The sequence below is a fragment of the Microtus pennsylvanicus genome, chromosome 7 (genome assembly GCF_037038515.1).
Source record: "Microtus pennsylvanicus isolate mMicPen1 chromosome 7, mMicPen1.hap1, whole genome shotgun sequence".
NCBI classification, from domain to species: Eukaryota; Metazoa; Chordata; class Mammalia; order Rodentia; family Cricetidae; genus Microtus; species Microtus pennsylvanicus.
In genome coordinates, this window is record NC_134585.1 from 2,490,906 (window position 1) to 2,515,342 (window position 24,437).

Sequence of the window (24,437 nt, forward strand, 5' to 3'; positions counted from 1 at the left end):
GCCAGGCTGGCCTTGAACTCACAGAGATTCACCTGCCTTTGCCTCCCTAGTGCTGGAATTAAAGGTGTGTGCCAATACCACCTGGCTATAAAGGAATTCTTAAGCAGAAGATAATATTTTAAAGTGAATATTTTTAGCACACAAATTAAGTAAATAAATAAAGACCTATGTAGACAAGTTTTCTGAATTGATTCTGAAAGGAAAAGAGAGACTCCATTAATGCACAAAACAATCCCACACCAGTTTGGAATCAAAGGGTTATTTATTTGAGAGGAAAACTTACAGAACACCATCCTACATGACAGCCAGGAAAGGAGTCTAGTCGCTGGAGCAAGAGAAGGAGCAGAGGGCTGCCTCTGCTGTTGAAAGAGAAAGAGACCACGCCCCAGTGGGCTGGTATCTCAGCGGCTATTGGCTGAAGGAGTGGAAGGCGCTCCCTGCAGCACTCCATCAAATAGTGGAAAGAGACATAGCAGAAATTGTGGTACCTTTTACTAATGGTAAAATTGCCTCATTATGGGCAGAAAATGGGCATTGGCAAAGATCTTGCAGTATTTTTTTGGGAGAGATTAACAACAATATTCACAGAGCAGGAGACTTCAGTTTATAAAAAGAACTAATTGGATTCTCCCTCAAATATTAAAAAGGACATGAATTTCTGGGGCCCCTACATTCTATACTGATACAAATCAATCAGGAAATGCATATATGTCTGGAAAAATGAGTAAAGTTGCTCACAGCCCTTGCGATTCAGTTAAAAAGTCAGAGCGGTATGCCAATCTTATGGTATTATGAGATTTTCCTGAATCTCTTAATATAGTTACTAACTCTCAATATGCAGAAAGAGTTGTTTTACATATTGAAACCACTGAGCTTATTCCAGATGACTCAGAATTATCTTTGCTATTTATTCGGTTACAACAAGTAATCAGATATGGAAATCATCCCTTGTATGTAACACACATCAGATCCCATAAGAGTCTACAAGGCCCTCTAGCACAGGTAATGATGAAACTGAGCAGCAGTTAACAGGGAATGTGCTAGAAGTCTCAGAATTTCATAAAAACACCATGTTACCAGAAAATGTTTTAAAAAGTTTTTTTCTGTCACTTGGCAACAAGCCACGGAAAATATAAGGAAAGGTCCTACTTGTTCTTTGTATAACCAAACTCCATTACCTGCAGAAGTAACCCAAAGAAATGAAATTTGGCAAATGGATGTGTTTCATTTTGCAAGGCTCAGAAAATGGCCGTATGTGCACCATATCATAAAGATATTCAGGGGTGACATGGGCAACAGGTCTGAGTTCTGACAAGGCTGGTTCTCTATTACACACTTACATCATGAGGATATCTGTACAAATGAAGACAGACAACGCTTCAGCAGATGTCTCCTGTAAAATGAAACAGGTTTTGCATATTACAACATAAAGCATATTTAGGTGTACCACACAACCCTACAGGACAAACTGTCATAGAAAGGTCTAATCACACTTTAAGAGCTATGCTTAATAAACAGAAAGGAGTGATAAAGACCCAGAGACAGACCACACAATGCTCTGTTAATTGTAACATTTTAAATGCTAACGAGGAAGTGATGACAGCTGCAGAGAGACAGCGGGTAATAGAAACAACTGCCCAGTTAAGTCAGCCTGAATAAAGATGAGTTGATCTCAGAATGGAAACCAGGGTGTGTGTTAGGTTGAGGAAGGGGTTCAGCGTTTGTTTCCACAGGGGAAGAAAGCTGTGGATTCCATCAAGAAGGACAAAATTTTGATTTGAGCAGGAGAAACCTCTTGATTATGAGAGGTGATAATCCAACAAACATCGTGGTCATTAGGTCTAAACTGACTTATAAGACTGACCAATGCCTTTCATTTGATCAGACAAAACCTGGAAAAAAATGGGAACTCCCCAAAGGTAGGGTTGGGGAAAGGTTCTGGTTTTTCTTTCCAGGAGAATAAAAGCAAGCATCCAATTAAGGAATCTGAAGACCACTGGACAGATGAGACGTCTGAAGAAGGAGGATTAATCCTCAGGGGAGAGAGAAATTGACCTGATGGGATAGCACAAACCCAATAGAACAAATTCTCATCAATCTTCCCAGATGTTGTGTTTATGTTCTCTACAGACATATAAGGCAAATGGTGTTTTTGTAGTCCCAGTTCAATTAAAAATTAAAGCTGTCTTTTGAGTTGGAGTGTGTCTCTCTTCTTCTCTAAACTCAAGCAGGCTTGTTAAAGGGAAATCCAAATCTCTGTCTCGTGTCAGAAGAGTCACCTGCTGTGGGACAGAAGTTCAAGGCCAGCCTGGTCTACAAAGTGAGTTCCAGGACAGCCAGGGCTGTTACACAGAGCAGCCCTGTCTCAAAAAACAAAAGAAAACAAAAGAAAAAGGAAGTTGTTTGTGCCACACTTCCTGCATATTCAGGCAATATGTATTCTTTTCATGTCTCTAATGGGGTTAAAAACTAGATAGTTAAACCATTTTCTTTGTTACCAAATTCAGAAAAGAAACTTAGAAAAGAGATGTAAAGTTTATAAGGTTGAGAGACACATGAGCTTGAGATGGTTATCTTAGAAATGTCTAAAGTCTAAAAAGATAGTTTTAGGATAGTAACACAAGTTATATTAGAAAGTGGTTTATGTGTAAAACTTTAAGGTATCATAGATAATAATTTCTCAGAATTTTTCAAATACAAATGGATTGGACATTTAAATGTAATTCTGTTTGCTTTTTGTTTTTTGTTTTGTTTTGTTTTGAGACAGGGTTTCTCTGTAGTTTTCGAGCCTGTCCTAGAACTTACTCTGTAGACCAGGCTGGCCTCAAACTCAGAGATCCACCTGCCTCTGCCAACTGAGTGCTGGGATTAAAGGTGTGCACCACCACCACATGTAAATGTAATTCCTACCTAATAATTGTTCTTATTGTACATCGTTTCACTATGTTAGAGTTAAAACTATTCCTTTTTATTTATTTAGACAAAGGGGAAATGTCGAGGGATATTTAATTGTACTGTGAAACTGAAGACTGTTAATAAAGTTACCCTTGAGTCAGGATGCGCAGTCAAGAACCAGCTGTCTGGAATTAGCCATAGAGGTTTTGGAGGACCCAGGATACGATAAGATAGAGAGGCAGAGAAAAGAGCAGGGCGGGGCCTATAAAGATTTATGGGGATATTAATGTGGGAAGCATGGAGAGAGAGAGAGTCAGCTGGTTTTTCTTCTGTTGCTTTCTTGACCTATCAGGTTTTACCCCAATATCTGACTCCTGAGATTTATTAATGATAGAACAATTTACATAAACAAATTAACATAGCTGTGTCCCCTGCTTGAGGAGTGGATTTCCTCCACCCAGACGGAGACAGTGACAGCAGACCAAGGAAAACATCCATCCACAGTCAGCTCGGTGAGCCCTGAGCTCACTGGTCCCTCACAGGAGCCTGGGTGAGTCGGGGATCACCACTGACAGCCCCCCCCAGTGCGCATGTCCGCTCACACAGCTGCACCACTGACAGCCCCCCCAGTGCGCATGTCCGCTCACAGAGCTGCACCACTGACAGCCCCCCAGTGCGCATGTCCGCTCACACTGCTGCACCACTGACAGACACCCCAATGCGCATGTCCGCTCACACAGCTGCACCACTGACAGCCCCCCCAGGGCGCATGTCCGCTCACACAGCTGCACCACTGACAGCCCCCCCAGTGCGCATGTCCGCTCACATAGCTGCACCACTGCAGCCCCCTGCACAGCTCCCAGCAGCTCCACTCCACAGTCTCCTCTCCCTCAGGAGCTGCAGCTGGTTTAACCCTGAGAGGGAAGCGCTACATTGTGTCAGCTCCGTGAACCTGTAGCTTCCTGTGTTTCCTGAGCCTCATCAGCTCCTCCTGGCTCCAGCAGGGATGTTTCAGACCAGAGGAAAATTCACAGTCACCTCCCTCTTCAACAGAAGCTCTTTGTTAACACAACCTCATATAGTAGGAGCGGCGGGCTGCGTTCCTGCCGCCCCGACTCCCGGCCACCGGCTAGCTTTACACCCGAAATAATTACGTGGAAACTGCATTCTTTTAAACATTGCCTGGCCCATTAGTTCCAGCCTCTTATTGGCTAATTCTCACATCTCAATTGACCCATTTCTAATAATCTGTATAGCACCACGAAGTGGTAGCTTACCAGGAAGGATCTTAACCTGCGTCTGTGTCAAAGAGGAGAGTCATGGTGACTGCCTCACTGCCTTCTTCCCAGCATTCAGTTCTGTCTACTCCGCCTATCTAAGCAGCTGTCCTATCAAAGGCCAAGCATTTTCTTTATTAATTAACCAATGAAAGCAACAGATAGACAGATGACCCACCTCCATCAACCTCAGGCCAAGTGCTGGGGTGTCACGTGCAGCCCCAGGTCCCCTCACACTGAGGTCACAGTCACCTGACCTTTTCCCTCAGAAAGTCCCACCATTTTCACTTCATCTCTCTTCTTTGACAAGCAATCTTATATTTCATTTTTAATTTTTCTTCATTCCTCATATACTTACTGTGTATGAATGTTATCTGTGGTCAACACTGGGACCCATCATCCCTTACAAGACAAAGATGGCAGCCCCATGACAGAGATGATCACCTCCTTGGTCATCAGACATCTCTGCTAGGGCTACTGGACGTCACAAAGCTAGAAGAGGAAACTGCAAAGGCCACAACCTGGAGCAGGCAATGAAGGAATTTCCATCTCTGGCATTCCCCACAATATTTTATTTTAATTTATGAATTTTGCGTCTATGAGTTCTTTTGTTTGTTTTTTGCTAGTAGTGTTTGCACCATGAATCTGCGTGGTGTCCAGAGGGGCATTGGATGTCATGGAACAGGAGTTAAGGACAGTTATGAGCCATCAGATGGGTGCTGGGATCTGAACCTGGGTCCTCTGCAAGAGCAGCAAGTGCTCTCAAGCCCTGAGCCATCTCTTCAGTCCCTGGATCATGTTTTTTAATAAACATAAATCTAAAGTAGACTCAGCCTGTAAATCCTTGAGTCTCCACTGGAGGCAGCACAAGATTCCCAGAGGCAGAGAGGGAGAGGGGACCTTGGGCAGACACAGGACAGATCTGAGATGAGACCCTGTGGATCCCTTCTCTCTGCCCATCCTACAACCCGGGTTAGATTCTGATAGATGGGAAAGAAGGAGAGAACCTCCTGGGAGGGGCCTGAAGGGAGACAGGAGCTCAGGAAACTAAAGCTCATGTTCTCATCCCACAGTCTCCTGAGTGCAGGGGCCTACTTGGGCCTTGAGGGGACAAGGACAGAAAACACCTCTTAATGCTGTCACTCGGCAGACACCACTCACAGGAGCAAGAACAGGCCTAGTCCTCCGAACTAACTAAAAAGACAAGAAATAAACACTAAAGACAGGGGAAAGAGCCACAGCCAGGACAGCAGCTCTGGCGACTCATAATCCTGGGGACAGAACAAGGCTCTGGCCATCCCAGTGTCCCTGTGATCACAGATGTCAGCTTGTGGTTCTAAGTGACCAAGAGAACTGAGCCAGGAGGGGACAGAGCTGAGGAGTGACCTTGTCACAGCCAACAACGCACAGCCCTGTTCTCACTCAGCTCCCACAGCCTCATCCTGTCCTACCAGATGCACACAGCATAGTGAACACAGATTCTTGGAGATTCTCCCGCTGCCATTTATTTCCTCCACAAACTCTACATATCTCAATCTTTTATTTTACCACCAATCAACCTTTGAGATCAAGGACATTAACAATAAAGTTCACATTCAGATTCTTATTTTCAGTGGGGAAGTCAGGGCTGAAGCTCAGGACAGCATGGAGGAGACAGGATGGAGATTCCCCTCCTGTCTCCAGGAACAGGAAGGTTGGCTGTAGAAGGGAACAGGCAGTGCAGGGATAGGGTCAGGTGTGCAGGGGTGGGCTGGGCCCCCAGTTCTTCACATTGAGCCCATAGGATCACAGGGAACATCAGACACTATTGCTGAGAGTGAACTGAGGGGCTCTGGATGTCACAGGAGAGACCTGGACACATCGACTGTCACTCCATCCACACCAGGCAGCTGTCTTCACGCTACAGAACAAGAGTCATGAACAATCACTGTGAAGACAACATCCCAACAACCCACCACTCACTCAAAGCTGATTCTGGGAGTCCCTGAAACCCAATCATGTCCACTCTGCCCCTCCCCAAGTCAGGTCCCAGAGGGTCACCTTTACAATCTGGGAGAGACACATCGGAGCTCTGGGAACTGTCCCTGCCTGGGGGTAAAAATATATGTATACATGGGAAGGTAAAAATTTGGCCCCTAGAAGATTTACTGCAGCTCTTATGTATTGCCAGAGCTCCCCAAATACATCAGCTTCACCCCACAGGCCTCAGGGACAATCCTGTCCCCCACTCTTACCTGGAGCTGGAGCATAGTTGCCTCCTTTTCCACCTGTGAGAAGAAAAGCTGTAAGAGACCAGGGAAGTCCCTGACCCTTCAGTAGTTTCCAGAACTGACAGCAGACCCAGGTTAGAGACAGCAGCAATGAGGGTGTGGATCTGTTTCCCTTTAATGAGGCAGAGATTCTTTTAAAAGGAGCAGAGAGAGAACTCAGACCCTGCCCTTTCCTACCTGTGTTTCTCCTCCTCTTCCTCACAACAGCCACCACAGCTCCAATGATGGTCACAGCTCCAAGGAGAACCAGACCAGCAATGACTGCCATGATGGGGACTGTGGACTTAGGCTCTGGGAAGGGAAGGACAGGAAGGGAAGGTGAGGGTCATGACCCCAGCTCTCAGCCCTGACCCTGCTCAGGGTCCAGAGAAGGTTCCAGATTTCCCTGACCCCAGCTCTGCACCCACTCCCTCCTTACCCCATCTCAGGGTGAGGGGCTTAGGCAGCCCCTCATGGTACACATGGCATGTGTATTTGTGCTCCTCCCCAGAAGGCACCACCAGAGATGCCCACTTCTGGAAGGTTCCATCCCCAGAAGGTCTGGTCTCCACCAGCTCCATGTCCTGAGTCTGTTCCTCCTCCTCCCTCTGCCAGGTCAGGTCGATAAAGGCAGGATAGAAGCCCAGGGCCCAGCACCTCAGGGTGACATCACCTTTAGGTCCAGGATGATGGGCCACATGTGCCTTTGGGGGATCTGTGTGGAAGATTAAAGAAATCCCACAATCAACAAGGTAAACTGATATCTCCAAAGACAAAGTTAAATCAATAATGACACTAAACTATGTGTCTGTTTGAATCATCACACAGTGACCTGCAGGTAGAGCTGGTCCCCTCATCACAGAACTGCACAGTTTCCTGGGGAACACAGAAACTAAGAGGGAATCCACATGAGCCAGCAGGTCACCATGGTCTTCTTATGTGATGTTCTATAGCATAAGTTAGGTAGTAAAAGGATGAAGAAATGGAAAATAATTGATTTATTTTGTGATTAAACTCCTACAGGAATAAGAAATTAAGATGATTGGGCTACATGAAGGGCGCCACCAACTCCTGCTGCCACCATTGGGGAACAAGCACTGTGGCCATCTTGCTGACCAGTTTATCTGTAAATCCAAGTGAACAGCCATCACCAAACTGTGTGCAACAATTGTGGTGAACCTCTGACACTCAGCCGGAGAAAACCCCTGCCTCTGGGGGGACAAGATACCAGGTATTGTCACCCAGGGTCCCTGAAGTGTGCTTGGAGCCCAGTGCAGCACTCATGGGACACAGCGGTGCTCACAGGGTGTGTGGATCTTCCCTGTCACTCCAGTCCTGGATTGCAGAAGACCCTGTCTCTGAGGAAACCCCGTTCCTAATTCACTAGGCCTACACTGTAACTTTTTGGGTCACAGGGAGAGCAGGGGTCTCTGGATGGTTAATTCTGCCAGAAAATAGTCTAAGTTCCCAGGAATCTTTCTTATTTAAAGGGAACCCTGACTTAACTTGTCTCATTATCCATAGTCCCCACGGCACCTGTGGAGACTTATACACATGATAACACAGGGGAGGGAGAGAAGGAATAACGTCCCAGTGAGGAAGAAAAACTTAAAGCAAAATGACCACAAGAAGAAAGAGAGAGACAGAGAGAGAGAAAGAGAGAGAGAGAGAAAGAGAGAGAGAGGAAGAAAAGAAAATAAAAGAAAGAAAAAAAGAAACAAAAACACCTACAATTTACTATTTGTCCAGGGAACCCCTTCTAGGAAGAGATAGAATTGGGGTGTGGGATGGATGCGAACTTGACACACAGGAATCTGGGAGAATTTATTCTTTGGAAAGTTCTAGAAACTGGGGAGCAGGCTAGGGTAGAGTGAGTCCCTGTCTCCCATTAGGTGAAGGAGACTCCGGTCCTGGTGTGTAAGGGCTGACACACTCAGATGACAGGACTCGGTGTCCACAGACACTGGGTGTGGGCAGAGAACCCGGCCTGGGAGAGGCCATGGCTGACAGGGGCTGCAGACTGAAGGAGCCACTGTTGGTGATGTCGGGATCCTCTCTCCCTCCTGAGACAGATGTGGAACTGTCCAGGGAGAAGGCTGAGCCCTGGGAGGTCAGTGCAGTCCCTGCCATGCTGGATCAGGAGACCCAGGGACCCTGTCTGCCCTCAGAGACAGGGGCAAGACCCCAGTGAGGGTTTCCTCTTCCTCAGGACTGAGCCCAGCCCGAGGGCAGAGGGAGGAGTTGCCTGCGGCCCCGCACCTGTGCGCTGCAGCGCGTCCTTCCCGTTCTCCAGGTATCTGCGCAGCCACTGCACGCACGTGTCCTCCAGGTAGGCCTTCCATCTCTCTGCCTCCCCATCCTGCTCCCACTTGCGCTTGGTGATCTGCGCCGCTGTGTCCGCCGCCGCCCACGTCGTCAGGTCCTCGTTCAGCGCGATGTAATCGCGGCCGTCGTAGGCGAACTGTTCATACCCGCGGTTGAGGCGCCCGTCCGACCCCACCTCACAGCCGTACATCAGCTGGAAGGTGTGAGAGCCTGCGGGGACCCCGCGGTCAGCCCCGCCCACTTGTTCTGCTCCGGGGTCACCCGAGGCCCCGCCCACCAGAGGTCAGCCAGAGCAACAGCCCTGCCCTGAATCCAAGCCCCCGTCACCCACGCCCGCGCCCCGCGGCCCCTCCCACCCGCGGACTTTAAACCGAAAGGGAAACCGGGTCCGGTCCCCGCTCTCCTCCGGAACCTCGGACCTGGGACCCGGGGCTACTCCGGCCCGTGCGTGGGGACGTGGAGGGGTCGTGACCTCCGACCGCGGTCACTCACCGCCCTCGCTCTGGTTGTAGTAGCCGAGTAGGTTCCTCAGGTTCACTCGGTAAAGCTGCTCGGTGTCCTTGAAGATCCCTGTATGCCTCTCCCAATACTCCGGCCCCTCCTGCTCCACCCACCGCGCCCGCGGCTCGGCCTTCGGAGTCTCCGCGTCGCTGTCGAAGCGCTCGAACTGCGTGTCGTCCACGTAGCCGACGGCGATGAAACGGGGCTCCCCGAGGCCGGGCCGGGACACGGCGGTGTAGAAATACCGCAGCGAGTGCGAGCCTGGGGGCGGCGCGCGGTGAGACCCCGACCCTGCTCCCGGGATCCCGGGCAGGAGCGCGGGCCGGGAGGGGAGCAGGGCGCGGGGCTCGGGGCGCGGCTGGAGAAGGGGCGGGAGGGTCCGGCTGGGCCACGCGGGGACGCGGCTTCCCCGGTGCCGCCCCCGCCCTCCCCGCGGAGCCCGTTTCCCTCCCGACCCCGCACTCACCCGCGCGGGTCTGGGTCGGGGCCAGGGCGGCCGCCAGCAGCAGGAGCAGCGTCCGCGGAGCCATCGCCCCCATCTCAGATCCGCAGAGACTCTGAGTTCTGCGGTCTGCGTGGACTTTATAACCGGTGACCGCGGCGACGCTGGTTGGTTCCCCGGGATCCCGTCACCCAATGGGGGTGAGAACCGCCGAGTTGTCATCAGTGTCCGGGCAGAAGGACCCGACCCGGGTTAGAAGCTGGAGAAGTGAAACTGGGGAGAGGGGAATCCCCAGCCCTGGGCTTCCCCACCCAGACCTCACCCTCCTGGGGACTAAGACTTTGCCTGAGCCCTGTGCTGCGGGATGGAGCGCTGTGTGTCGTGGGGTCTCTGAGCGCCTAAGGACAACTGCTCCTCAGGTTCGTCAGGGTGAAACCTAAGAGCATGAAGTTTCCAGGTAAAATACACACAGCACTTAAAATGGATGTTCACGGAACAGGTGCTGTCGGAGTCCTGGAGGGTGCGGGGCTGCTGTGGACACCTGCATCGGGAGGTGACTGGGGTTTTTACAGCTCTGATTAAGCACTTTCGACACACTGTGTTATATGTGACTCTCCCTGCAGGAAGGAGGCCCTGCTCACCTCTGCTTTCACTTTCTGCTTCAGTTATGTGTGCCTGCAATTTGAAGACAGCAAGTAAAATTCCAGAGAAACAAAAAATTAATAAATTTAATTTTTCTTCACACTACTGAACCGAATGCGACCGAGACTATCCAGTGTGTACTGTGTCGTGAGAATCACCCACTGTCCACAATCTACATGAATGAGGAACTCAGAAGTCAACTGTTATCAGATCCAGTGTCCCACAGGCCTGTGATGTTCATCTCTCTCATCTCATCAGCTCATAAAGTGAGAGCGAAGGTCAGAGGGGGGGGTAGAGAGAGAGAGATATTATGTAACTATCATTTCTGCTTTATATTTAGTTACTCTTAACTCTTACTTACTGTGGTTTATTCCCTAAAGCAACTGTACCATGGAAGTGTGTGCACACAGGTAAACGTGGAGTGTAGACAGGGTCAGTGCCCTGCTGTATTTGGTCTCCACAGCGGTATCTTCCCATGGAGAAGGGGTCTACTGTGCTGAGACAATGACCCAGGTCCACACAGACAATCTCAGGACTATGGAATGAAGATCCGTGTAAACACAAGCACCTGGAGCCACAGATGATCATCTGGGAAGAAACACTAGGAGTCTGAGTGTAAGCACAGGCTGTGAAGACACGATCCTGAGTGAAGAGGCAAAGTCTCTGTTTACAGGTGAGATCCTGAGCATGGGTCTTTGTTGTAAGGAGGCTGCTTGTTTGTTTCTCAGCCACCCAGACTCCTGAAATAATCTCACGGAAATCACATTATTTGCAATACTGTTTGGCCAATAGCTTAAGTGTATTTCTGGCTAACTTTTATATCCTAAACTAACCCATCTCTATTAATCTGTGTATTGCCATGTGACTTTGCCTTACTGGGAAAGTTTCGGCATGTCTGTCTGGTGGCAGCTCTGTGGCTTCTCCAAACTCCCCCTTTTTCTCCCAGCATTCAGTTTAGTTTCCATGCCTAGCTAAGTTCTGCCCTGCTATAGGCCAAAGCAGTTTCTTTATTCATTAACCAAAAAAAGCAACACATAGACAGAAGGATTTCCCACAACACATTTTCCCTTTTCTGTTTAAATAAAAAGGAAGTTTATAACTTTAACATTGTAAAATTATATATAACAAAACAGTTATCAAGCAAGAATTACAGTTATAGTATTTATCCTTTATCTTTTATCATAACTAAGGAAAACTATCTCTTTTTTAATTTAGTTTTATTATTTTTAAGATTTATTTATTTATTTACTATATATACAGTGTTCTGCCTGCACCTATGCCTGCAGACCAGAAGAGGACATCAAATCTCATTATAGGTGGTTGTGAGCCACCATGTGGTTGCTGGGAATTGAACTCAGAACCTCTAGAGGAGCAGCCAGTGCTCTTAACCTCTGAGCCATCTCTTCAGCCCAATTACTATCTGTTTTTCAACTCCATTTAAGATTCCAGAAGGATGTAATATTACCTAAGTAACAGGAAGTGCATTGTAAGTAACAGGAAGTTCATTGTAAGCAACTTTCAAAACTGTAGAATTGACAGACGTCTCATGCCTGGACAAAGTCACCCAAAGTTCTTCTGTATCACTGGGGTACCCATCTTCAGTCCACAGGCCCATAGTATCTGGCAGACTTTCCCATGAAGCAGGAAATTTCAAAGACAGTTCTGCCTGTATTAGCAGTTTGTCAATCAGTGTCCTGCAGAATGTCTGGCAGACTCTTTCATGAAGCAGGAACCCCAAAGGATCGTCTCACGTTCCTTAGGCAGCTTTAGCGTCATTTTTCTGTGGGTTCTGCATGTCCAGTTCACACAGCATAACATCAAGCAGTCCAGGCAAGAGCAATCTGTTGCCCACATGGCTAGCTAACTCCATCCAGAGCCTCTTTGTTGCCAATCTTCCTCTTGAAGCTTTTGGTGCTTCTAAGTGCAGATGTGTCTCATTGTCATGAAAATCCTAAGCTCCTAAAACATTTCAAATGCCATATTCTGAAGGTCTCTGAAAGATCTGAAGAATACCTATCTAACGGAAATATATCTCTATATATTTAGAAAACCTAAGTAACATGACTACAAAGCTTGACTATTATAGATGATTATCAAGAAACCTATATTTCTTAATTATACACTACATTTTAAAATGAGCTGTACAAACATAATACCTTACCCAAGAGCAGAAATGTAACAAAATTGACCTTAAATTTGTATCGATAGAGCAAGAGCCATAGCAATGCAGAGTATCCATCTCCATAGCTTCTCCCCCTTTAAATGTAAACAAACATTTATAGACAATATTTGGTAATATGGGCATAGTTCTCTCAAAAAGCTTCCTGCTTTTTGTCAACTGCCAGCTGTGCAAACAGTCCCAATGAGGATTTGGTAATGTGTGAGCGTCACCTAGGTGGTGCTGGTTTTGAGGGCATGAAGGGGTCATGGAGGGCAGGTGAGGTTCTGCACTGTGCGAGGCCAGGAGAGGCCGTTGGTGAAGGTGCAGCCTCCGTGGCAGTGGAGGCCCAGGACTGAAGGGGTCATGACAAGGATTTGAGGCTTGGCACCATGAGACCCTGTGAGAGGCCATTGGTGAAAGTGCAGCCCAGGTGTTTTGGAGACAGCAGCACCATGGAAGATCACCAAGAACAGCAGCAGCAGTGAGTGGAGCCAGTGGGGCCTAGAAGAGGAGCTGTGTGAGCTGCAGAAGGCAGAGCTGGAGAAGAGACCATAGCCCTTCGCAGGGGTCCAGGAGGTTGTGAGTGAGTCCCAGAGAACTCGACAGTGGGTTTTTATACTGCTGAGTTTGGCTTTGCTTGGATTAGATTGGGACAGTGCCTAGGTTCTTCCCTCTTGAAGAAGGTATTTAGTATCTCTCTCTCTCTCTCTCTCTCTCTCTCTCTCTCTCTCTCTCTCTCTCTCTCTCTCCTTTTTCAAGATAGAGTTTCTCTGTGTAACAATCCTAGGTATTCTGGAACTCGCTCTGTAGACCAGGCTGGCCTTGAACTCACAGAGATACACCTGCCTCTGCTTCCCAAGTCCTGGGATTAAATGTGCACCGCCACTTTTAAATTTTAAAGAATCCCATAGATGAAATACTTGAACTTTTAAAAGAGATTTTGAATGTTTAAAGAGAATAGATATTCTAAAGAGACTGAACTTTTATTATGTTTGAATTTGTAAAGACTGGACTTTTAAAATTATTTATGATTTTCATGTGAGATCATGTGAGAACGGGAGGGTTGTGTCTGAATAGTGATGGTTTGTGTGTCAGGTTGACATAAGCTAGAGTCTTCAGAGAGGAAGGAGCCACATTTTAGGAAATGCTTCCATGAGATCCAGGAGTAAGGAACATTCTCAACAGTGATTAGTGAGGGAGAACCCGGTCCACAGCGGCTAGGGACAGCCCTGGGCTGGTGGTCCTGGGTCTCTTAGACAGCAGGCTGAGTCAGGAAGCGGCTTCCCTCCATGACCTCTGTGTCAGCTCCTGCCTCTGGGATCCTGCCCTGTGTGAGCTCCTGTCCTGATTTCCTTCAGTGATGAACAGCAATACTGAAGTGTGAGCCTAGTAAACCCTTACTCCCCAGCTGTGTTTGGGTCATGGTGTTTCATCGCAGCAATAGAAACCCTAACTAAGACAGCACTCATACATAAAATGTAAATAGATAAACTTTAAAATAACTTCCTTTTTATTATGTTGTCAGTTTATTAATAATTGTGTTTCTTCAAGTGAGAGTTTGAAAAATAACTGTGAGACAAATTGAATTTGACTGTTTCTCTGTGGCCTGTGAGCTCATGATTATATTTAATGTAAAGTGTCCAAAATTATTTGGATGAGATCTAGACATGCTATGTGAAAAGATGAAATTCCAGTTGCCGTAATCCACAAATAAAGTTTTATTGTAACCCCATGCTGTTCACTGATTTGTAGAGTGCGCATGGCTGCCTCGTTACCAACAAGACAGCACTGAGTTAGGAAGGATATACGTGGACGAGAATGTGTATTTGTTGTCACAGAAAAATTTAACTGTCCTGGACAAAGTAGTAATTTTATTTAGTAATTATACTGACCCTTGTAGAGTAGAAACTGGTGTCGTGGGAAAGCTGGGTTCCTGGTTGCACAGAGTAAGGTGTGCACAGCATCTGGACCAGCGTCTCCTCCGACAGATGCTCAGCCTGGGCACAGTGTCCAGCCTTGCTCCCCACAGAGTAAGGTGTGCACAGCATCTGGACCAGCGTCTCCTCCTATGCTCAGGCTGGGCACAGTGTCCAGCCTTCCTTTCCATCAGTCCTTCAGGAGCTGTGGGAGGGAGGGGACTGCAGGGTGAGAGGACAATGGAGGACAAGATGGAGGGGTGGAGAGGGTGGGGAGGTGAGGGTTGGAGAAAGGGAAGAACTTTGGAGTGTTGTGGGGGGGATGAGGAGTGGGTGGAGGTTGGTGGGGTCAGAATGAGGCTGTCTGTGCAGAATAGGACGTGGGAGTCAGGAAAGGGAGAGGGGAGTCCTGGTCACACCTCTGCCAAAGCTCTGCAAAGGGTGTAACAGGGAATTCAATGGGCAGCTGCCTAGTTGGGAGCTGGTTGCTGTGTCATATTTTGGCCACAAGGGGGCAACAGAGGCTGAGGAAATGCAGGTGAGACTTCCTGAGTGGCAAATGTACTTACATGCACAATAAAAACAAACCTATATAGAAATTTATTTTTATTTCACTTATGTGTATGTGTCTATATCTTTGTGAGTTTATGCCTCATGTGTGCAGTTTCCAGCCGAGGCCCTGAGAGCATAAGATCCCTGGAGCTGGAGTTGTAGCTGATTGAGAACACCTAAGGAGGGTGCTGGGAACTGACCTGGATCCTAAGAAAGAGCACCCTACCAGCTGAGCCATCTCCCCAGCACCTGGACTAGCATTTCACACACCCTTGGGCTAGACCACTGAGGGGTCCTGCCAGGCTCTGGTCCCACTGTGAGATGCACAGTTCCTCCAAGCCCCTAAGATGCTCTTGACCACTAAGATGTTTAGAACTCAGAGCTCACAAACCTGCACCACGGTGCAGAGATTATACAAGAGAAATCCAGAAACGCAAGAGAAGGGAGAGTGACCTCTGCAGTAGAAGTTCCAGTCTCCACTTCTCCCAGGTCAGTGGAGCACCCCTCACAGTGATTTCCCAATCTGGCTGTAGGGGCCAACCTGACTCCTGCAGGGTTTGTCTCTGTGATCCAGTGACCCTGGGTAGGTTTCTATCCATTGCTAACCCTCCAAATATCACAGTCTTACATAAAAATCCATGGGAATGAAGGAGAAGGTGTTCAGGATGAAGTGACTGTGAGCACGGGCCTGGGAATTTGTGGTCTCTTCTTCTGGAGACCCTGTGGTAATAGGGCCCAGGCTGCCCCGCATGCCAGGGTGGTTAAAAATCCCCGCCTGGCTGCACAGGGCCTTACTCCCTGCAGCTGAGGCTGACCTGGATTCTCCTCTCCTTCCTGGGGTCACAGCTGTGCACACCTGGCCTTGGCTCTGGGCGTCAGCTGACAGCAGCTCCGGCACCTGACAGCCACGAGATGCTCAGCTTCCAGCAGGGGTGATTGATTGACAGCCGCCACAGATGACATGCTGGTGTCAGAGCCCTGAGGAGGGCTCTGGGTGTTTGCATCCTCAGCTGCAGCCATGGTGAGTGTCACCTGTCACACATGCAAGGTTTGCAGCTCTGGTGTTTGCATCCTCAGATGCAGCCATGGTCAGGGTCACCTGTCACACATGCGGGGGTTGCAGCTCTGGTGTTTGCATCCTCAGCTGCAGCCATGGTCGGGGTCACCTGTCACACATGCAGGGTTTGCAGCTCTGGGTGTTTGCATCCTCAGCTGCAGCCATTGTGAGTGTCACCTGTCACACATATGGGGGTTGCAGCTCTGGGTGTTTGCATTCTCAGCTGCAGCCATGGTCAGGGTCACCTGTCACACATGAAGGGGTTGCAGCTCTGGTGTCTGCATCCTCAGCTGCAGCCATGGTCAGGGTCACCTGTCACACATGCGGGGGTTGCAGCTCTGGTGTTTGCATTCTCAGCTGCAGCCATGGTCAGGGTCACCTGTCACACATGCGGGGGTTGCAGCTCTGGTGTTTGCATTCTCAGCTGCAGCCATGGTCAGGGTCACCTGTCACACATGCGGGGGTTGCAGCTCTGGTGTTTGCATTCTCAGCTGCAGCCATGGTCAGGGTCACCTGTCACACATGCGGGGGTTGCAGCTCTGGTGTTTGCATCCTCAGTTGCAGCCATGGTGAGTGTCACCTGTCACACATGCGGGGGTTGCAGCTCTGGTGTTTGCATCCTCAGTTGCAGCCATGGTGAGTGTCACCTGTCACACATGCGGGGGTTGCAGCTCTGGTGTTTGCATCCTCAGCTGCAGCCATGGTCAGGGTCACCTGTCACACATGCGGGGGTTGCAGCTCTGGTGTTTGCATCCTCAGCTGCAGCCATGGTCAGTGTCACCTGTCACACATGCAGGGGTTGCAGCTCTGGTGTTTGCATCCTCAGCTGCAGCCATGGTCAGGGTCACCTGTCACACATGCGGGGGTTGCAGCTCTGGTGTTTGCATCCTCAGCTGCAGCCATGGTCGGGGTCACCTGTCACACATGCAGGGTTTGCAGCTCTGGGTGTTTGCATCCTCAGCTGCAGCCATTGTGAGTGTCACCTGTCACACATATGGGGGTTGCAGCTCTGGGTGTTTGCATTCTCAGCTGCAGCCATGGTCAGGGTCACCTGTCACACATGAAGGGGTTGCAGCTCTGGTGTCTGCATCCTCAGCTGCAGCCATGGTCAGGGTCACCTGTCACACATGCAGGGTTTGCAGCTCTGGTGTTTGCATCCTCAGCTGCAGCTATGGTCAGGGTCACCTGTCACACATGTGGGGGTTGCAGCTCTGGTGTTTGCATCCTCAGCTGCAGCTATGGTCAGGGTCACCTGTCACACATGCGGGGGTTACAGCTCTGGTGTTTGCATCCTCAGCTGCAGCCATGGTCAGGGTCACCTGTCACACATGCGGGGGTTACAGCTCTGGTGTTTGCATCCTCAGCTGCAGCCATGGTCAGGGTCACCTGTCACACATGCGGGGGTTGCAGCTCTGGTGTTTGCATCTTCAGCTGCAGCCATGGTCAGGGTCACCTGTCACACATGCGGGGGTTGCAGCTCTGGGTGTTTGCATTCTCAGCTGCAGCCATGGTCAGGGTCACCTGTCACACATGCAGGGTTTGCAGCTCTGGTGTTTGCATCCTCAGCTGCAGCTATGGTCAGGGTCACCTGTCACACATGCAGGGGTTGCAGCTCTGGTGTTTGCGTCCTCAGCTGCAGCCACTGTCTGTGTCAACTGTCACAAATGCGGCGGTTGCAGCTCTGGGTGTTTCCATTCTCAGCTGCAGCCATTCTCAGGATCACCTGTCACACATGCAGGGGTTGCAGCTGTGTGTGCAGTCCTAGAGCGCCCGCACCCTTGTATCTTTAAGGAAGATTTATTTTGCTTTGTTTTTAATTAAGTATAAATGTTTGTTTCTATGTGTGTTTATGCATTGGTGAGAGCAGTTACACGTGTAGGACCAAAGAGGGCGCCAGATGCCCTGGAGCTGGAACTGAGGTCAGCTGAAGAGCTGTGGGTCCTCCACAAGAGCAGTGTGCCTCTTACCACTGTGCTGCCTCTCCAGCCCCAGGAGCCCTGACTCTAGAAGCTTGGTGGCGTCCAGATCTCATCTGGTGACTTGGGTCTGCAGTTTCTCATTGTTGGCTATTCAGGTCTGTCTGTCTGTCTTTTGCACAGTTGTCTGTCCACTGTCATCCTCCCTCTGCCTCAGCTGTCCCTCGGTGTCTCTGTCCTTGTGGTCTGCCCTGGGCACAGCCCTTTGTCCGCCCCTTGTTACCTCTGCTGCTGTCGGTGTCTGTATTCATCAAGGTTCTCTAGGGAAACAGAATTTATAGACTGAGAGTTAGAGAGAGAAACAGAGTCAGAGAGAGAGGCAGAGGGAAACAGAGCCAGAGAGAGAGACAGAGGGACGAGAGAGAGGCAGAGAGAGACCCAGAGAGAAGGAGACACAGAGAGACACAGATAGGGGAAGGAAAGGTATTTATTGGAATGACTTATAGTCTGTGGTCCTGGCAATCCAAAAATAGCTGGGTGTGAAAAGAAAACCCATGGATCCAGAAGTTTCTCAGCCCCCGAGGCTGGCTGTCTCGGTGGTCCTCAGTGTGTGATGGAATCCCCTGGAGAAGTCGGCTCTGATGCAGTGGAGGAATGGACTTACTCGCAAGAGGAAAACCAGCAGGGAGAGATCAGAAGCTTCCTTCTTCCCTGTCTTTACCTAGGTTTCCAGCATAAGGTGGGGCCCAGATTAGAGGTGGGATTTTCCAACTCAAATGATTAGGGTTAAAGTTTTGTCTTCCCACCTCAAGACCAAGATGAAAAGTGATGGCTCACACCCTCAATCCCAGAACTCTGGAAGGAGTCAGGCAGATCTCTGAGTTCAAGGCCAGCCTGGTCTATAGAGTGAATTTTAGAGCAGACAGGGCTGCACAGAAAGAAAACAAACAAAAACAAAGAAACAAAAAAAAAATGATGAGGATCTTCCTTCTTACCTCAAATTTAGCAAAAATCCCTTAGATGTGTACCCTCAATGTTTCGGTTTTGCTTAATTCCAGATGTAGTCAAGCTGAGAAACAAAACTAGGCACCATAGAGTCCCTGCCCACAGGCTGATGCAGTCCTCATCACCGCTGCCTCCACTGCTGGTCCCCGTCTCCTCCTCATGCTACACATGACGGTGATCAGCAGTGAGGAGAGAGCAGGTGACAGGAGCCTGTGTGTCCCAGCCAGTAAACTTCTCTATGTGGCTGGAGAGACAGCCCAGTGCTTAGGAATGCTTGCATTCTTTCAGAGGACGTGGAGTCACTTCCCAGCCCCACACAGGAGGACGTGGGGTCAGTTCCCAGCACCCACATAGCTGTTCACATTTTCAGCTTCTGATTCTGTGACAACCAGGCACACATGAGACACACATGTACAAACATAAGAAGATATGAATGCATATTGAATAAAAATAAAGATTTAAGAAAATAAAGATTTAAGAAACCATTCTTCATCTGTTTTACATGTGTGCGTGGGTGTGAGTGCAGGGAAATGAGACTGTGGTGCCCGTGTCGTGGCTCACACATGGGAGTCGTGGGATGATGGAGTCAGTGCTCTCTGACCTTATGTGGAGTCAGCAATGAAACTCAGGTTGTCAGAGTTGGTGGCCAGGGCTTCTATAATCTGCTAAATCATACTCACCCCTTCTTTCGCTTTGTTGTGGTTTCTTTTCTCTATTTCTTTCTTTTCATTCCTCTCTACAGAGCTGTTCTGAAACTCAATATTTAGAGCAGGCTGGACTCAGGCAGACAGAGGTCCATCTGCTCTGTCTGTGCTGGTGTTAAAGTGTCTCCGCCTCCCAGCCTCTCACCTTCTGAGACTGCATTCACACAGCTCAGGCTGGTGTTGAACCCTCTGTCAAGGAACAGCCTCAACAAAAATACTTTTTAGGAGATAGGGCATGGGAATTGAAGAAATATAAGCAAAGAATTTGAAGACGAATTAAAATAATACGACAGAAAATATAGAAAGTGTTGGGAGGGCATTTCAGTTAAAAATTCTGAAGTTTTACCAGCATTTATTTTTTATAGCTTTTATATTTAATATAAATGGGGGCGAGAAGGTAACAAAGGCTTTATTAACGTGATACAAAGGATAACTCACACAGTCAATGGCTTCATCACTCTGAGACATCAAATCATCAGCATTCTCTTGTCTAGGTAGCAAAGGAGGTCTAGGTCACATATGCTGAAGACTTCCCTTCCCCAGGTGACCTCATAGTTACTGAAGAAGGAGCAGAAGCACATTTGCATATCCTGACCACCTGTCAGGATGGGATGTAACTGTCTTAATTTCAAAAGAACCAGGCAATCACCTCCTGAGTTAGGAGGTGCAACTATGCCTGTCAAATCTCCAAACTCTCTGACCCTCAACAAGGTGGAAATGGGCCTGCGTTTTTGGCCTCCACAACTCTCTGTAGCTGTGGACGTCCCTGAGTTCCTGATCATCCCGCCTCTCCCTTCTGAGCGCTGAGAGGGCAGACCTGCCTCACTCCACAGCCTCAGGATCACGTGTCCACCAGCACAGCCAGCTGTGGCTTCTGTACCAGTGCTATGGTCAGTGCAGCTGATGTGACCACAGTGCCCTGGGAGAGGACACAGTGGACAAGCGGTCAGGCCAGTTAGTGTCCACTCAGGCTGTCTGATCTGCTCCTGGTCATAGTCTCTCCTCACCTCCCCTCCCCCAGGGAAGGTATAGACAGGGGCCCCAGGAGGAGATAAGGTTTATAACATCAAGGCACCTGGAGTCCAAGGTTCCTTGCAGGTTCCTGCTGAGTCTGTGCTGTGTGGAGTGGGGGTTGGGCAGGGCTGGGGATGACTGAGTCTGTGCTGTGTGCAGTGGGGGTTGGGCGGGGCTGGGGATGACTGAGTCTGTGCTGTGTGCAGTGGGGGTTGGGCTGGGGATGACAGAGTCTGTGCTGTGTGGGTGGGGGTTGGGCTGGGGATGACTGAGTCTGTGCTGTGTGCAGTGGGGGTTGGGAGGGGATGACTGAGTCTGTGCTGTGTGCAGTGGGGGTTGGGCAGGGCTGGGGATGACTGAGTCTGTGCTGTGTGGAGTGGGGGGCAGGGCTGGGGATGACTGAGTCTGTGCTGTGTGCAGTGGGGGTTGGACTGGGGATGACTGAGTCTGTGCTGTGTGCAGTGGGGGTTGGGCTGGGGATGACTGAGTCTGTGCTGTGTGGTGTGGGGGTTGGGCTGGGGATGACTGAGTCTGTGCTGTGTGCAGTGGGGGTTGGGCTGGGGATGACTGAGTCTGTGCTGTGTGCAGTGGGGGTTGGGTGGGGCTGGGGATGACTGAGTCTGTGCTGTGTGGAGTGGGGGTTGGGCAGGGGATGACTGAGTCTGTGCTGTGTGGAGTGGGGGTTGGGCTGGGGATGACTGAGTCTGTGCTGTGTGCAGTGGGGTTGGGCGGGGCTGGGGATGACTGAGTCTGTGCTGTGTGCAGTGGGGGTTGGGCAGGGGATGACTGAGTCTGTGCTGTGTGGAGTGGGGTTGGGCAGGGCTGGGGATGACTGAGTCTGTGCTGTGTGGAGTGGGGTTGGGCAGGGCTGGGGATGACTGAGTCTGTGCTGTGTGCAGTGGGGGTTGGGCTGGGGATGACTGAGTCTGTGCTGTGTGGGTGGGGGTTGGGCGGGGCTGGGGATGACTGAGTCTGTGCTGTGTGCAGTGGGGGTTGGGCTGGGGATGACTGAGTCTGTGCTGTGTGCAGTGGGGGTTGGGTGGGGCTGGGGATGACTGAGTCTGTGCTGTGTGCAGTGGGGGTTGGGCGGGGCTGGGGATGACTGAGTCTGTGCTGTGTGGGTGGGGGTTGGGCAGGGCTGGGGATGACTGAGTCTGTGCTGTGTGGAGTGGGGTTGGGCGGGGCTGGGGATGACTGAGTCTGTGCTGTGTGGAGTGGGGTTGGGCAGGGCTGGGGATGACAGAGTCTGTGCTGTCTGGAGTGGGGGTTGGAATGGGGATGACTGAGTCTGTGCTGTGTGGAGTGGGGTTGGGCGGCTCTGGGGATGACTGAGTCTGTGCTGTGTGGAGTGGGGTTGGGCGGGGCTGGGGATGACTGAGTCTGTGCTGTGTGCAGTGGGGGTTGGGCAGGGCTGGGGATGACTGAGTCTGTGCTGTGTGGAGTGGGGGTTGGGTGGGGCTGGGGATGACTGAGTCTGTGCTGTGTGGAGTGGGGGTTGGGCAGGGCTGGGGATGACTGAGTCTGTGCTGTGTGCAGTGGGGGTTGGGCGGGGCTGGGGATGACTGAGTCTGTGCTGTGTGCAGTGGGGGTTGGGCAGGGGATGACTGAGTCTGTGCTGTGTGCAGTGGGGGTTGGGCTGGGGATGTCTGAGTCTGTGCTGTGTGCAGTGGGGGTTGGGCGGGGCTGGGGATGACTGAGTCTGTGCTGTGTGCAGTGGGAGTTGGGCGGGGCTGGGGATGACTGAGTCTGTGCTGTGTGCAGTGGGGTTGGGCGGGGCTGGGGATGACTGAGTCTGTGCTGTGTGCAGTGGGGGTTGGGCAGGGGATGACTGAGTCTGTGCTGTGTGGAGTGGGGTTGGGTGGGGCTGGGGATGACTGAGTCTGTGCTGTGTGGAGTGGGGTTGGGCAGGGCTGGGGATGACTGAGTCTGTGCTGTGTGGAGTGGGGTTGGGCAGGGCTGGGGATGACTGAGTCTGTGCTGTGTGGAGTGGGGGTTGGGCAGGGCTGGGGATGACTGAGTCTGTGCTGTGTGCAGTGGGGGTTGGGCAGGGCTGGGGATGACTGAGTCTGTGCTGTGTGGGTGGGGGTTGGGCAGGGCTGGTGATGACTGAGTCTGTGCTGTGTGGGTGGGGGTTGGGCGGGGCTGGGGATGACTGAGTCTGTGCTGTGTGGGTGGGGGTTGGGCAGGGCTGGGGATGACTGAGTCTGTGCTGTGTGGAGTGGGGTTGGGCGGGGCTGGGGATGACTGAGTCTGTGCTGTGTGGAGTGGGGGTTGGGCAGGGCTGGGGATGACTGAGTCTGTGCTGTGTGGAGTGGGGGGTTGGGCTGGGGATGACTGAGTCTGTGCTGTGTGCAGTGGGGGTTGGGCGGGGCTGGGGATGACTGAGTCTGTGCTGTGTGCAGTGGGGGTTGGGCGGGGCTGGGGATGACTGAGTCTGTGCTGTGTGCAGTGGGGGTTGGGCAGGGCTGGGGATGACAGAGTCTGTGCTGTGTGGAGTGGGGGTTGGGCAGGGCTGGGGATGACTGAGTCTGTGCTGTGTGCAGTGGGGGTTGGGCAGGGCTGGGGATGACTGAGTCTGTGCTGTGTGCAGTGGGGGTTGGGCAGGGCTGGGGATGACTGAGTCTGTGCTGTGTGGAGTGGGGGTTGGGCAGGGCTGGGGATGACTGAGTCTGTGCTGTGTGGGTGGAGGTTGGGCAGGGCTGGGGATGACTGAGTCTATGCTGTGTGGAGTGGGGGGCAGGGCTGGGGATGACTGAGTCTGTGCTGTGTGCAGTGGGGGTTGGGCGGGGCTGGGGATGACTGAGTCTGTGCTGTGTGCAGTGGGGGTTGGGTGGGGCTGGGGATGACTGAGTCTGTGCTGTGTGCAGTGGGGGTTGGGCAGGGCTGGGGATGACAGAGTGTTTGCTGTGTGGAGTGGGGGTTGGGCAGGGCTGGGGATGACTGAGTCTGTGCTGTGTGGAGTGGGGGTTGGGCGGGGCTGGGGATGACTGCAGGTGAGGATTCTGTGCCAGCCTTGCTTTCTTTCCCTAAATCTGAAGTTGTTTTCAAGGGGCTGGAGAGCCGGCTCCGTGGTTAGGAGCCCTCGTTGGCCCAGTAGCCACATGGTGTCCCAGAACCATCTCTAGGTCAAGCAGATGGGGTGGGCACAGGGAGGACAGGTTTCTGAAAGGCCTACCTTCCCCTCATGTTAGTAGTTCCTGGAGCTGGAACAGCGCCCATGACATCGTCTTTGTTCGCAGTTGTGACTGGGCTGACATAACTCTGGTGAGTCCAGCCCAGCTCCTGATGCTGAACAGAGATTCAGCAAGGATTCCTTCCCCCTTCTCTCACCCAGAGCATTTCCTTACAATGTGTCGGCCTTGGGTGTCAGCATTTCATTTGCATTTTAATAAAGAAAGCTTGCCTGAAGATCAGAGAAGAAAACAGCCCCACTGGTCAGCCTCACAGCCTTACAGACCAGGCAGTGGTAACACAACCTTTAGCTGCCATAGAGACAGGGAGGGAGGGGCATGCCTTTAATTCCAGCTGTGCACGTCTTTAACCTAAGCCCAGAGAGGATTATAACACAGGAGGAGACAGCTCTCAGTCCCAGTCCCATTCTGAGATTCCTGGAGCAGGATCGCCATTCTCCAGCTGAGGTCGAGGTAAGAGCAGAGTCTGACTGCTTTGCTTTTCAGATCTTCAGGTTGAACCCCAGTTTCTCTCTCTGAGTTTCTATTAATCTTGCTTTGCTCAGGAATCTCCCCTACAGGCAGGGTTGTTGGTGGCAGATTAGGGGTGG

General features: G+C 50.7%; 1 protein-coding gene across 7 annotated transcripts in view; it reads right to left on the reverse strand.

The window, feature by feature from the left end:
- LOC142854236 (H-2 class I histocompatibility antigen, D-D alpha chain-like) overlaps nt 1–24,437 on the reverse strand; it is a 99,724-nt gene that overhangs the window by 23,020 nt on the left and 52,267 nt on the right. For 2 of the 7 annotated variants that reach the window (XM_075979520.1, XM_075979527.1), the window contains 4 exons: nt 6,620–6,725; nt 6,407–6,439; nt 6,213–6,260; nt 5,696–6,072 (listed from right to left, as the gene is read on the reverse strand). In XM_075979520.1, coding sequence (XP_075835635.1) covers nt 6,068–6,072; nt 6,213–6,260; nt 6,407–6,439; nt 6,620–6,725 — 192 coding nt within the window. In that variant the 3' untranslated portion in view covers nt 5,696–6,067. Of the gene's footprint in view, nt 1–5,695; nt 6,073–6,212; nt 6,261–6,406; nt 6,440–6,619; nt 6,734–6,849; nt 7,137–8,680; nt 8,957–9,238; nt 9,509–9,713; nt 9,846–24,437 lie in introns of those variants that run through there. The other 5 variants (XR_012911305.1, XM_075979521.1, XM_075979518.1 and 2 more) reach the window with 5 other exon arrangements.